General features: G+C 45.8%; 1 protein-coding gene across 4 annotated transcripts in view; it reads left to right on the forward strand.

The window, feature by feature from the left end:
• Positions 1-254: 254 nt before the first annotated feature.
• SOGA1 (suppressor of glucose, autophagy associated 1) overlaps positions 255-14730 on the forward strand; it is a 104797-nt gene continuing 90321 nt past the window's right edge. For all 4 annotated transcript variants that reach the window (XM_056548113.1, XM_056548115.1, XM_056548114.1 and 1 more), the window contains exon 1: positions 255-1256. In XM_056548113.1, the coding sequence (XP_056404088.1) occupies positions 777-1256 (480 nt within the window). In that variant the 5' untranslated portion in view covers positions 255-776. The remainder of the gene's footprint in view (positions 1257-14730) is intronic.

The raw sequence follows: 14730 nt of genomic DNA on the forward strand, positions 1-14730 counted from the left end.
TATTTATGCCCCTGCTCCTATGCACCCATATATTTATGCCCCTGCTCCTATGTACCCCCTATATTTCTGCCCCTGCTCCTATGCACCCCCTATATTTCTGCCCCTGCTCCTATGCACCCCTATATTTATGCCCCTGCTCCTATGCACCCCCTATATTTCTGCCCCTGCTCCTATGCACCCCCTATATTTCTGCCCCTGCTCCTTTGCACCCATATATTTCTGCCCCTGCTCCTTTGCACCCTTATATTTCTGCCCTTACATCCCTTATTGTTACCCCCCTTGATGTCTATAACGATATACACACATTATATACTTTATACAGATTATATACATTGTCATAGGGATTTATAATAAACCTTAGGCCAGTTCAGCACATCCTGTATAGAAACACTTCTTCCCACACTGGACATGACCCGGCCGCTTCCCACGACCCCCAGAGGACCCCACTACATCTCCCATCATCCTGTGCTCCCCCCGGCAGCTGACAATCAGCCCGTCCTCTCCAGCCTGTGGCTGCTGCAGGATGCGCCCCCTCCCTGTTTGGGCCGCTCCTCCAGCGCCTCCCCCTCCTCCCAGCAGTCGATGAGTCCGATGCGCACAGCAGACACATCAGCGTCCGTTATATGGCAGCACGCGCCGGCCAGTACCACTGACAGCCCCGGGGAGGGAGGACGCATCGGCCGGAGGATTGACATCGTGTGTCCGGGACCTTTGCGCTATCGGTGGGAGCGGAAGATACGCGGAGAGCGGAGATCCCGGAGCTGACCGGGGCAGTGATGGAGCCGGCAGGGCCCGGAGAGAGGGCTCCTCCGCCGGTACCCGAAAAGAAGAAGCTAAACCGGGCACCATCCCCGGCCCGACCCAAGGATCTGACCGGCTGGTCCCTGTCCAAGGCGCGGAGACCGTCCCCGGTGTCCCTCAATGTTATTACCCCCGGACCCCGCCGATCTCTCCCCTCACCGGGCACCAAGAAGCAGGCGGCCCCTGCTGCCCGAACCGGAGGAAAGAGTAAGGGTCCGGGGGCCCCGGGGACCAGGCGGGGGACGGACAGCAGCTCGGAGGGGTCCTGCGCCTCTGAGGAGAACAGCAGCAACCGGGAGAGCAGCGAGGAGGGAGGGGTGTCCGCCGCCTCCAGCCGCCTGCCCCTCAGCACCTCCCTGGCCTTCTCCGACCTGACCGAGGACCTGCTGGACGGGGGCACCGAGAGCCTCCTGCGGGAGATGGACGAGCTGCGCTCCGAGAACGACTACCTGAAGGTGAGGGGCCGCGGGGGCGGGGCGTGCTGCTCTGCGGGAGGGCGGAGTCAACCAAAAGTATTAACTTCCGCCCCCTAAGGCATCAATAGCCCGAAAGTAAACAAGGTCCTGACCCCTTGTTGCTTATTCTTTAGCATGTCCATGGCCACCACACAGATGTGCACAATGGCTGGCACAGTTTGTGGGCACCCTGCTTGTGTTACCCTTGGGTTTTGATGTCTCGGTATATAGCATCTGAGCGACGTCATAATAGAAAACTATAAAGAATATATCCTGTTAAATACAGTCCTGTCTGCAGGTATCATGTTATAGAGCAGGTGGAGCTGAGCAGATGATATATACAATACAGTACAATCTGCAGGTATCATGTTATAGAGCAGGAGGAGCTGAGCAGATGATATATACAATACAGTACAATCTGCAGGTATCATGTTATAGAGCAGGAGGAGCTGAGCAGATGATATATACAATGCAGTACAATCTGCAGGTAACATGTTATAGAGCAGGAGGAGCTGAGCAGATGATATATACAATACAGTACAATCTGCAGGTAACATGTTATAGAGCAGGAGGAGCTGAGCAGATGATATATACAATACAGTTCAATCTGCAGGTATCATGTTATAGAGCAGGAGGAGCTGAGCAGATGATATATACAATACAGTATAATCTACAGGTAACATGTTATAGAGCAGGAGGAGCTGAGCAGATGATATATATACAATACAGTACAATCTGCAGGTATCATGTTATAGAGCAGGAGGAGCTGAGCAGATGATATATACAATACAGTACAATCTGCAGGTATCATGTTATAGAGCAGGAGAAGCTGAGCAGATGAGATATATATATATAATACAGTACAATCTGCAGGTAACATGTTATAGAGCAGGAGGAGCTGAGCAGATGATATATACAATACAGTACAATCTGCAGGTATCATGTATATAGAGCAGGAGGAGCTGAGCAGATAATATATACAATACAATCTGCAGGTATCATGTTATAGAGCAGATGGAGCTGAGCAGATAATATATACAATACAGTACAATCTACAGGTATCATGTTATAGAGCAGGAGGAGCTGAGCAGATGATATATACAATACAGTACAATCTGCAGGTATCATGTTATAGAGCAGGAGGAGCTGAGCAGATGATATATACAATACAGTACAATCTGTAGGTATCATGTTATATAGCAGGAGGAGCTGAGCACATGATATATACAATACAGTACAATCTGCAGGTATCATGTTATAGAGCAGGAGGAGCTGAGCACATGATATGTACAATCTGCAGGTACCATGTTATAGAGCAGGAGGAGCTGAGCAGATGATATATATACAATACAGTACAATCTGCAGGTATCAGGTTATAGAGCAGGAGGAGCTGAGCAGATGATATATACAATACAGAACAATCTGCAGGTATCAGGTTATAGAGCAGGAGGAGCTGAGCAGATAATATATACAATACAGTACAATCTGCAGGTAACATGTTATAGAGCAAGAGGAGCTGAGCAGATGATATATACAATACAGTACAATCTGCAGGTATCATGTTATAGAGCAAGAGGAGCTGAGCAGATGATATATACAATACAGTACAATCTGCAGGTATCAGGTTATAGAGCAGGGGGAGCTGAGCAGATGACATATACAATACAGTACAATCTGCAGGTATCATGTTATAGAGCAGGAGGAGCTGAGCAGATGATATATACAATACAGTACAATCTGCAGGTATCATGTTATAGAGCAGGTGAAGCTGAGCAGATGATATATACAATACAGTACAATCTGCAGGTATGTTATAGAGCAGGAGGAGCTGAGCAGAAGATATATACAATACAGTACAATCTGCAGGTAACATGTTATAGAGCAGGAGGAGCTGAGCAGATATATACAATACAGTACAATCTACAGGTATCATGTTATAGAGCAGGAGGAGCTGAGCAGATGATATATACAATACAGTACAATCTGCAGGTAACATGTTATAGAGCAGGAGGAGCTGAGCAGATGATATATACAATACAGTACAATCTGCAGGTATCATGTTATAGAGCAGGAGGAGCTGAGCAGATGATATATACAATACAGTACAATCTGCAGGTAACATGTTATAGAGCAGGAGGAGCTGAGCAGATGATATATACAATACAGTATAATCTGCAGGTATCAGGTTATAGAGCAGGAGGAGCTGAGCAGATGATGAGATATATATATATATATATATATACACACTACAATCTGCAGGTATCATGTTATATATTTCTATAATCTGACACTTTAGGTTTCCCTTTCAGTCATCACTGGGTTCTAATATGTTTGATGTGGCGGCACCGAGTGTCCTCTTGTGCCTATCGATGACTGGTCTGGTCCTATACTGGCTTCCCACTTTGTCCTCTTTTGCTCTTGTGTCCTGGAAGTGTCTGATCTATAGCTGTATATCCTCTATAGTAGTGGTCTCCAACCTGCGGACCTCCAGATGTTGCCAAACTACAACCCCCAGCATGCCCGGACAGCCAACGGTGGAGACCACTACTATAGAGGAGCAGAAATCTTTCGAGGGAGATGTTCATTTTTACTTGAGGTTCTCTGGCGGAAGCCGCGGAGACGTGTACAATCCTTTAGTCATGCTGGTGTGTACAGGAGTTTATTCATGATTCACAAAGAGATTATCGCTGTCATGGATGTGCCTTCATCTCGGTGCCTTTTTTTGCTATACACATAGGGGGGGAGATTTATCAAAACCCGTCCAGAGGAAAAGTTGCCCAGTTGCCCATAGCAACCAATCAGCTTGCTGCTTTCATTTCTAACAAGGCCTCTGCAAAATGAAAGAAGCGATCTGATTGGTTGCTATGGGCAACTGGGCAACTTTTCCTTTGCACAGGTATTGATAAATCTCCCCCATACTGTGGCATACGCGCTGCATCCTGAGTCCTTAAGGACGCAGGGCGTACAGGTACACCCGTGGGAATTTCGGTCCCCGCCGGTCAGGGACCGGACCAGAACGGGATGGCTGCTGAAATCATTCAGCAGGCATCCCAGGACATGGCAGAAGGGGGTCCTGAGGCCTCCCCCCATATCAGCGATCGCCGCAAATCGCTGGTCAGATTCAGACCAGCGATTTTTTTTTTTATTTTTTTTTTTTTTATTTATTTATTTTTTTTGGTGATTCCGGGTCATACAGGTCTCCGGTGACCCAGAAAATAAGGGGGGTCGGGGCTGTCCGATACAGCCCCGGTCCCCCTGAATGGATAGGAGTGAGGTGACAGGGGTGCCACCCCTCCTATCCCTGCGATTGATTGGTAAGAAGGAACCGACCAATAACAGAAGGGGGCGGGGGGATTAAAGTTCCGTTCCCCGCTCTGCCCACCCATGGGTGTCCGGGTAGAGCAGGGGAACGGTGCATGTCCAGTTGGCGGCTGCAATGACATCATCCGGCAGCAGCGATCCTGATGTCATGATGATGATGGCGCAGAACTTCTTCGGTGGCAATCGGGTAAGTGGTCTGGAGGACCACAGTTTAGAGTCTCTAAGCTGTGGCCCTTCAGATCTTGCAAAACTACAAATCCCAGCATAGCATGCCAGACAGCAAACGGCTGTGTGGGCATGGTGGGATTTGTAGTTTTGCAACATCTGGAGGGCCGCTGTTTGGAAATCACTGTGCAGTGGTCTCTAAACTGTGGCCCTCCAGCTGTTGCATAACTACAACTCCCAGCATGCACAGTCTGTCAGTGCATGCTGAGTTGTTGTTTTGCAACAGCTGGAGAGGTTTGTGCAGCCGCCCCCCACCACCACCTCATGTGAATGTACAGGGTACATTCACACGGGTGGGGGTTTATAGTGAGTTTTCTGCTGCAAGTTTGAGCTACGGCAAATCTACCAGTGCAGGTCAAACTCCCAGCGGGAAACTCGCTGTGAACCCCCGTCTGTGATTGTACCCTAAAAACACTACACTTTTTTATTTATTTATTTTTTTTACAGTAACCTGCTGGGGTTGCCCCATACTTTTCATTTTCAAGTAAAAAGAAAAAACTAACCCCAAACTTGTATGGAAATACCCCATATGTGGGCGTAAAATGCTCTGCGGGTGCACAACATTGCTCAGGAGTGAGAGCGCCATGTACATTTGAGGCCTAAATTGGTGATTTGCACAGGGGTGGCCGATAGTTTCAATGGTTCTGATATAAAGAGCAAAACAACAAACAAACACCCACATGTGATCATATTTTGGAAACTACACCCCTCACGAAACGTAACAAGGGGTACAATGAGCCTTAACACCCCACAGGTGTTTGAGAAATGTTCATTAAAGTTGGACATGAAAATTAAAAAATATATATATATTTTTTTTGACTAAAATGCTGGTGTTACCCCAAATTTTTATTTTCACAAGGGGTAATAGGAGAAAAAGCCCACCAAAATATGTAACCCCATTTCTTCTGAGTAAGAACATACCCCATATGTGGATATAAAGTGCTGTGCGGGCGAACTACAATGCTCAGAAGAGAAGGAGCGCCATTGGGCTATTGGAGAGAGAATTTGGCTGGAATTGAAGGTCATGTGTGTTTACAAAGCGCCCATTGTGCCAGAACATTGGACCCCCCCCCACATGTGACCCCATTTTGGAAACTACACCCCTCATGTAATGTATTAAGGGGTATGGTGAGCATTTACACCCACTGGTGTCTGACAGATTGTTTTGAACAGTCGTCCGTGAAAATGAAAAATGTAATTTTTCATTTGCTCAGCCCACTGTTCCAAAGATCTGTCAAACGCCAGTGGGGTGTAAATACTCACTGCACCCCTTATACATCTATGAAAACCCTAGTACTAGCCAGTATTCTCTCCCCAAGTTCATTACAGTGGTCTCTCAACATACAATGGTAATCCGTTCCAAATGAACCATCGTTTGTTGAAACCATCGTATGTTGAGGGATCCGTGCAATGTAAAGTATAGGACAGTGGTCTACAAACTGCGGACCTCCAGATGTTGCTAAACTACAACACCCAGCATGCCCGGACAGCCAACGGCTGTCCGGGCATGCTGGGAGTTGTAGTTTTGCAACATATGGAGGTCCGCAGGTTGAAGACCACTGGTATTGGAGGTTATACTCACATGTCCCCGCCGCTCCGGACCGTCACCGCTCATCACCGCTGCCCTGGATGTCGCCGTCCATCGCTGTCGCCGCGTCCCCGAGGTGTCCCCGACGCTCCGGCAAGGCCTCTGCTTCCCCGGCATCCGCGCTCTCCAGTGCCGCCAATACGTCGTTCCGCACGCCGCTCCTCTAGGATGACGGGACGGCGTGCGCAGCGACGTGATGACGATGATGGAGAGCGCCGACGATGCAGAGGATCCCGAAGAGGACGCGCCGCAGCCCTGAGGACAGGTAAGTGATCGTCAGCGGACCACACCGGGCAACGTAAACGGCTATCCGGTGGCAGCTGAAGCAGTCTGCGCTGCCGGATAGCCGTTTATGCGATGACCCCGACATACAAAAGCATCGTATGTTGAAATGATCGTATGTCGGGGCCATCGTAGGTCGGGGGGGGTCACTGTACCTCCATCTACCCCTGAAAATGCAAGTAACTGGATCAAAACGCAGGGTTTCCATAGATGTGGACAGGCAAGATGTGTGGTGTGCCAGTATGCAAATAAGACTTTTTCCTTTTCTGATGCACGCTCCAACAAAACCTATAAGAGCAGAGATTTTCTTAAATGGGCACTGTCAGATACAAAAACTTTTGATATGTAGTGAAGCATGTATAACCAATAAGTTTTGCAATCGCTTTCATTAGAAAAATTTTCAGTATTTTATACTGAAAAATCCAGTCAAACAACTGCCCCCCCCCCCTGCCTGCTTGGACACATACTAGTCCTGCTGTGTCCATGAGTCATCACCTATGTCATGGACACACTTCCTTGATTGACAGCTGTGAGTGCAGGAAAAATCCTCCCACTGTCAGCTTGTGTCCGGCTACTGTCAGTGAGGACAAGCTGGGAGTTGTAGTTTTGCTAATGCTAGGGGAGATGTGAGCAGACAGCATACTGAGGGAGGGGGCGGAGACCTGCACAGTGAGGCCACGCCCCCTCCCTTTGAGAGGCATTCAGACTAGCGAGCTAAATTTAAAAAAAAAGTGTAATAAAAAAGTAAATAAAGGTGCTAGACACATAAAAATTAGATGTACATGGTCAAGATTAGGTACTGAATGATATATTTAAAAAACATGTTTTTTGTTGGTTCTGATGGGTACGCTTTAATTGTGATTCTTTTGTAATATATATAAGATATCCTGCTCCACTTGTAATGTTACATATATTGGTTCTACTAAAAGAAGTGAAAAAAAATAAATAAATAAATAATAAAAAAATGCATTCAGGAACATATTGGGGGTACTCTGCTGCTCAGCGTTTGGAACAAACTGTTCCGAATGCTGGAGCTGGCGCCGGGAGCTCGTGACGTCATAGCCCCACCCCTTCATGACCCACCCCCTCAATGCAAGTCTATGGGAGGGGGCGTGACGGCCGTCACGCCCCCTCCCATAGACTTGCATTGACGGGGCGGGGTGTGACATCATGAGGGGGTGGGGCTATGGCGTCACGAGCTCCCGGCTCCAGTGTTCGGAACAGTTTGTTCCAAACGCTGAGCAGTGGAGTAAACTTTTTATTTTTTATTTTTATTTTTTTAAATCAATTGGTGCCAGATCTTTTGGAACACAGAGCTCTCTGCTGACATCATGACCAAAGTGCTCTCTGCTGACATCATGACCACAGTGCTCTCTGCTGACATCATGACCACAGTGCTCTCTGCTGACATCTCTGTCCATTTTAAGAACTGTCCAGAGTAGGAGAAAATCCCCATAGCAAACCTATGCTGCTCTGGGCAGTTCCTAAAATGGACAGAGGTGTCAGCAGAGAGCACTGTGGTCGTGATGTCAGCAGAGAGCTCTGTGTTCCAAAAAGAATTTCCTCTGTAGTATTCAGCAGCTAATAAGTACTGGAAGGATTAAGATTTTTTTTTTTTTTATAGAAGTAATTTACAAATCTGTTTAACTTTCTGCCACCGGTTGCTAATAAAATAAAATAAAATAAAAAAATAAAATAAAGTTTTCCACCGGAGTACCCCTTTAAAACACAACAAGAACGCACAGTGGGAACACAGCCTTAACCACCAATCCAGTTGAAGGCACACAAACTAAGTTGGATTTAAAATAAATAAATAAATTTTTTAAAATTGAATTTATTTATTCATTTTATTTTTTTAAGAAATTACGCTTTCCAACTGAAAATTTTTTATAATTTTTGGTTCTCATTTCTACCCATACAATGTGACGTCCTCAGACTACGAGTGACTATAAGAAGACGGGGCCGCGTGTGAACGGTGGGCTTGGCCGGTCAGGACGTAGCTTCGATTTGTTATATCAGCTGTCGGCGGACGATCTGCACCAGGTGTCCCCTTTTGTGGTGTTTTTTTAGGACAAGTGTGAACGTTTATACCATGTTTGGAATGAGGGGGGGGGGGGGGGAACATGTTTTAATGTTTTGGAATAGGTGGGCACCCTGCCCAGAACCCAAACAAGAACTAAGTAGTTGGCAGCAGCGGTCGCTGTGTGAGGAGGGGGCTTGTGAAGTCAGTGGCTCTCCTGTTAAAGGGGTACTCTGGTGGAAAACTTTTATTTATTTATTTATTTATTTTTTTTAAATCAATTGTTGCCAAAAAGTTAAACAGATTTGTAAATTACTTCTATAAAAAAAATATCAATCCTTCCAGTACTTATTAGCCTGTGATTAGTAATGAAGAAATTCTATTCTTTTTGAATTTCTTTTCTGTTACGACCACAGTGCTCTCTGCTGACACCTCTGTCCACGTCAGGAACTTTCCAGAGCAGGAGAAAATCGGCATAGCAAACATATGCTGTTCTGGACAGTTCCTAAAATGGACAGCAGAGGTGTCAGCAGAGAGCACTGGGGACAGACAGAAAAGTAATCCAAATAGAAAAGAATTTCCTCCCAGTAGTATTCAGCATCTAATAAGTACTGGAAGGATTAAGATTTTTTTTTTTTAGTAGAAGTAATTTACAAATCTGTTTTTAACTTTTTGGCACCAGTTGATTTAAAAAAATGTTTTCCACTGGAGTACCCCTTTACATAGTACATAAGGTTGAACCTATATTCCTAATGAGTCCCTACTGAGTTGATCCAGAGGAGGCAAAAAAAAAAAAAAAACTCATATTAGAGGTAAAAATTCCTTCCAGACTCCAAATATGGCATCAGAATAAATCCCTGGGACTACAAAATCCAGCGCTCAGCCTTCACTTCAGGGTTGGTGGTTTTCAGGTAGATACTTTATTCCCTGCTCGGTGGGTTCAGATGGAGAGTGTTCACCTCTGTGCCACCTGCATGGTCAGATTGGCGGGCAGTGCCCTTGGCCTTGGAAGCCTGCGTTCACACGGCCGTCTAGACGGGACGTTGTTCTTCCGTGAAAAATAAAAACGTACTTTTTAAAAAAAAACGGACAATAACGGTTGCAAACGGATGTTATCCGTTTGGATCCGTTATTGTTCAGTAAATAAACCCCCCCCCCCCCCACCCCCCAAATTTTTTTTTTTGATTCTGAGCATGCCCAGAAGTAACAACTGATCAAAAAAAGGATGCAAACGGATGACATTAAAGGCTCATCCGTTTTCCATAGACTTCAATGTTAAATTTACCATACCCATTTTTTTCATCAGTTTTTTTCATGGAAGAAAAAATACGGGGGGGGAAAAAAAACGGAAATGAGTACAAACTGATCTAAATGGATTGTAAAAAGAAAATCCCATTGACTGTTTACAGACTGGAAGAATGGAACCGAAACGGGGATCAGAAAACAGGGACAGACGGCCACGTGAACGCACCCTAACTCAACACACAGACGTTAATGTCTAAACCAGTGTTTCCCAACCAGGGTGCCTCCAGCTGTGGCCAAACTACAACTCCCAGCATGCCCGGACAGCCTTTGGCTGTCCGGGCATGCTGGGGGTTGTAGTTTGGCCACAGCTGGAGACACCCTGGTTGGGAAACACTGGTCTAAACCCTGGCAACAGAAGTGAGGACACCCCTAAGTGGAAATGTCCAAATTAGACCCAATTGGCCAAGGTCTCAGGTGAGAATGGGAAGCGGGTGTCTTAAATTTGGTGTTATCACTCTCGCACTCTCTAATACTGGTCACTGAAGGTTCAACATGGCAAAGAACTTTCTGAGGATCTGAAATGTATTTATTTATTTTGCTGTACATAAAGACTAAGATGATGAAGAGCCGTGTACAGCTAGAAACGCGTCAGCTTTTCGTTTTTCTTCTTTTGTCCTATTTTTAATGCATATCTAGTAAAGATAAAGTTTACATTTTTTGGGAGCTACCGTAGATACCTGTATTTTGTACTTCATTTGCCAATGGAATTTGGCCGTCACCATCCGAGCGTTTCATATGACTTATTCTGGATTTGTCCTAGGAACGTATTCACTTTAGGTGGTGAGCTGAGATACGTTTTTTTTTCCTTTGTTGTAATTTGTACATAAAGATGGCCTATGTTCCATTTAGAACGGTCCTTTGCCATGGTAGACCAAAGAAGTTGAGTGCACATGCTCAGCGTCATATCCAAAGGTTTGTCTTTGAGGGGGGAAAAAAGATGTAGGAGTGCTGCCAGCATTGCTGCAGAGGTCGAAGGGGTGGGGGTCGGTCTGTCAGGCCATACGCCGCACACTGCATCAAATTGGTCTGCATGGCTGTTGTCTCAGAAGGAAGCTTCTTCTAAAGAGGAGTCAAAAGAAAGCCAAATGGATCTTGGTAAAGATGATGGACTGGCCAAGCATGTCTCCAGACCTAAACCCTATTAAAGGGGTACTCCGCTGCTCAGCGTTTGGAACAAACTGTTCTGACCGCTGGAACCGGCTCCAGGAGCTTGTGATGTCATAGCCCCGCCCCCTCATGACATGATGTCCCGCCCCCTCAATACAAGTCTATGGGAGGGGGTGTAAACTGGCCTGACTTGTAAGTTGCCTTGCGCGTCCGCACTGGTGGCATTGTAGCGGTGCAGCCTTGAGATTCTGTGTCACATGACCGCAAGTCGCTCCTATAGACATCACTAGAGATGAGCGAACTTACAGTAAATTCGATTCGTCACGAACTTCTCGGCTCGGCAGTTGATGACTTATCCTGCATAAATTAGTTCAGCCTTCAGGTGCTCTGGTGGGCTGGAAAAGGTGGATACAGTCCTAGGAAAGAGTCTCCTAGGACTGTATCCACCTTTTCCAGCCCATCGAAGCACCTGAAAGCTGAACTAATTTATGCAGGAAAAGTCATCAACTGCTGAGCCGAGAAGTTCGTGACGAATCGAATTTACTGTAAGTTCGCTCATCTCTAGACATCGCCTTATTCATGAATAGAACTTTTACAGGGTCCATTGCGTGTTGTATTATGGCAACAATACTCACATGATCATCTATTGCAGTGGTCTTCAAACTGTGGCCCTCCAGATGTTGCAAAACTTCAAGTCCCAGCCGTTGGCTGTCCGGGCATGCCAAATGGAAGCCTTGATTTACCTTTCACGATCAGTGTGGATCCTCTGGAGGATGCAGACAGATGTTTGACTGTCCAGGCATGCTGGCAGTTGACGTTTCGCAACATTTGATGGGCCACAGTTTGAGACCACTGATCTATTATATGTCATGGTTTCACTATTGGACTTAAAGGGGTACTCCGGTGGAAAACTTCATTCATTCATTCATTTATTTATTTATTTTTAAATCAACTGGTGCCAGAAAGTTAAACCGATTTGTAAATTACTTCTATTAAAAAAAAAATCTTAATCCTTCCAGTACTTATTAGCTGCTGAATACTACAGAGGAAATTCTTTTCTTTTTGGAACACAGAGCTCTCTGCTGACATCATGAGCACAGTGCTCTCTGCTGACATCTCTGTCCATTTTAGGAACTGTCCAGAGCAGCATATGTTTGCTATGTGGACAGTCCTTAAAATGGACAGAGGTGGCAGCAGAGAGCACTGTGCTCGTGATGTCACCAGAAAGCTCTGTGTTCCAAAAAGAAAATAATTTCCTCTGTAGTATTCAGCAGCTAATAAGTACTGGAAGGATTAAGATTTTTTTAATAGAAGTCATTTACAAATCTGTTTTAACTTTCTGGCACCAGTTGATTTAAAAAAAAAAAAAAAAAAAAAAAGGTTTACACTGGAGTACCCCTTAAAAAAAAAAAAAAATTATAATAATAAAAAAAAAATAAAATAAAAAAAAAAAAAAAAATATATATTATTTTACATATATATATATATATATATATATATATATATATATATATATATATGTAAAATAATATATATATGTAAAATAATATATATTTTTTTTTTCTTCTTTTTTTTAAAGTTTGGTTCCAAATTACAAAAAATTAATCCGTAAATGTATGTTCAGCCATGTTGGAGACCGTTTTTGGGCAGTTCGCAGGTCCACGAGGTGACATTATACCTAAGTGCCGGATTAAGTTTCCTTGGGTCACTTGCCCGCTCTTCCCGTCTCGAGTTATTACGTCGGAGCTGCTTATTTTCAGAACTGACCATTCGCTGTCCCGGTTGGCCCATATTGGCTCAGTTTCGGCGCTTTTATATACAGACACACAGGATGTTCCCCATCCCCCTCCCTCCTTTCTACCACGATTGCTTCCAGATGACTCCCGCAGCTCGGGACAGTGTGTGACCCGAAATTCTCTCACAGTGACTCTCTGTCTTGTTCATCCTTCCATGAAGTCACCCGGAAACTCGTGTAACTCAATATAACGTGTAACGGTCTCGTCCTGCAGTTTAATAGCAGCCGGGTTGGATCGGGCTTTGTCTGGGATCTGTTGGGTTGTGTAAGATCACATGGCACCTTCTGGGTTTAAAGGGGTACTCCGCTGGAAAACATTTTACATTTTTTTTTTTTTTTTTTAAATCAACTGGTGCTAGAAAGTTAAACAGATTTGTAAATTACTTCTACTTTAAAGGGGTACTCCGGCACTTAGACATCTTATTCCCTATCCAAAGGATAGGGATTAAGATGCATTATCGCTGGGGACCCCCTGTGATCTTGCACGCCGCACCCCGTTAAAATCAGTCCCCGGACCATGTTCGCTCCGGGTCTGATTACTGTCGATCATGGGGGCCGGAGCGTTGTCACGTCAAGGCTCCGCCCCGTGTGACATCACACTCCGCCCCCTCAATGCAAGCCTATGGGAGGGGGCGTGACAGCTGTCACGCCCCCTCCCATAGGCTTGCATTGAGGGGGTGGAGCGTGACGTCACACGGGGCGGAGCCTTGACGTGACAACGCTCCGGCCCCGTGATCGACCGTAATCAGACCCGGAATGAGCACGCTCCGGGGACTGATTTTAACGGGGTGCGGCGTGCAAGATCACAGGGGGTCCCCAGCGATAAGATGTCTAAGCGCCGGAGTACCCCTTTAAAGATCTTAATCCTTCCAATACTTGTCAGCAGCTGTATGCTTCACAGGAATTTCTTTTCTTTTTGAATTTCCTTTGTCTGACCACAGTGCTCTCTGCTGACACCTCTGTCCATGTCAGGAGCTGTCCAGAGCAGGAGAGGTTTGCTATGGGGATTTGCTTCTACTCTGGACAGTTCCTGAGACAGACAGAGCTGTCAGCAGAGAGCACTGTGGTCAGACTAGAAAGAAATTAAAGGGGTACTCCGGCCCTAGAAATCTTAGGGGATAAGATGTCTGATCATGGGGGGGGGGGGGACCCCCACGATCCCCCCTGCAGCACCCGATGCTAAGTTTTCTCAGAGGCTGATGATGGGTGGTGCAGGGGACGGGCCCCGTTCCCTGCACCACCCATCATCAGCCTCTGCGAAAACTTAGCATCGGGTGCTGCAGGGGGGATTGCGGGATCTCTAGCGGCGGGACCCCTGCGATCAGACATCTTATCCTTTGGATAGGGGTTAAGATGTCTAGGGGCAGAGTACTCCTTTAATGAAGAAAATAATTTCTTGTGGAACATACAGCAGCTAAGTACTGGAAGGATTAAGATTTTTAAATAGAAGTAATTTACAAATCTGTTTAACTTTCTGGCACCAGTTGATAAAAAAATACAAATGTTTTCCAGCAAAGTTCCCCTTTAAGCAGCGCGTGTCTTATCTGCCAGGCATGTGCCCGCTTGCCTGTATTCACAGTGTATATACACTAGGCAGGTGGGCGCTGGTTTATACTCCCGGGTGGCCTTATTCCAGATTAGTATAAGATGTACTTCGTCTCCTGGCAGTTCTGTGAATGTCATAGAGCCCCAGGACTCCATCACGATGGTGATAATGCTATTACCGGGGTTCCCTAGAGTCCTCTGCAGGATATAAGGAGTATATACTTATAATGCTTGTTATGTTACATCGGGGTTATATAACCCAAGGAGCCAGGTAGCCATAGTGCCC

The sequence above is a fragment of the Hyla sarda genome, chromosome 12 (genome assembly GCF_029499605.1).
Source record: "Hyla sarda isolate aHylSar1 chromosome 12, aHylSar1.hap1, whole genome shotgun sequence".
Classification (NCBI taxonomy): domain Eukaryota; kingdom Metazoa; phylum Chordata; class Amphibia; order Anura; family Hylidae; genus Hyla; species Hyla sarda.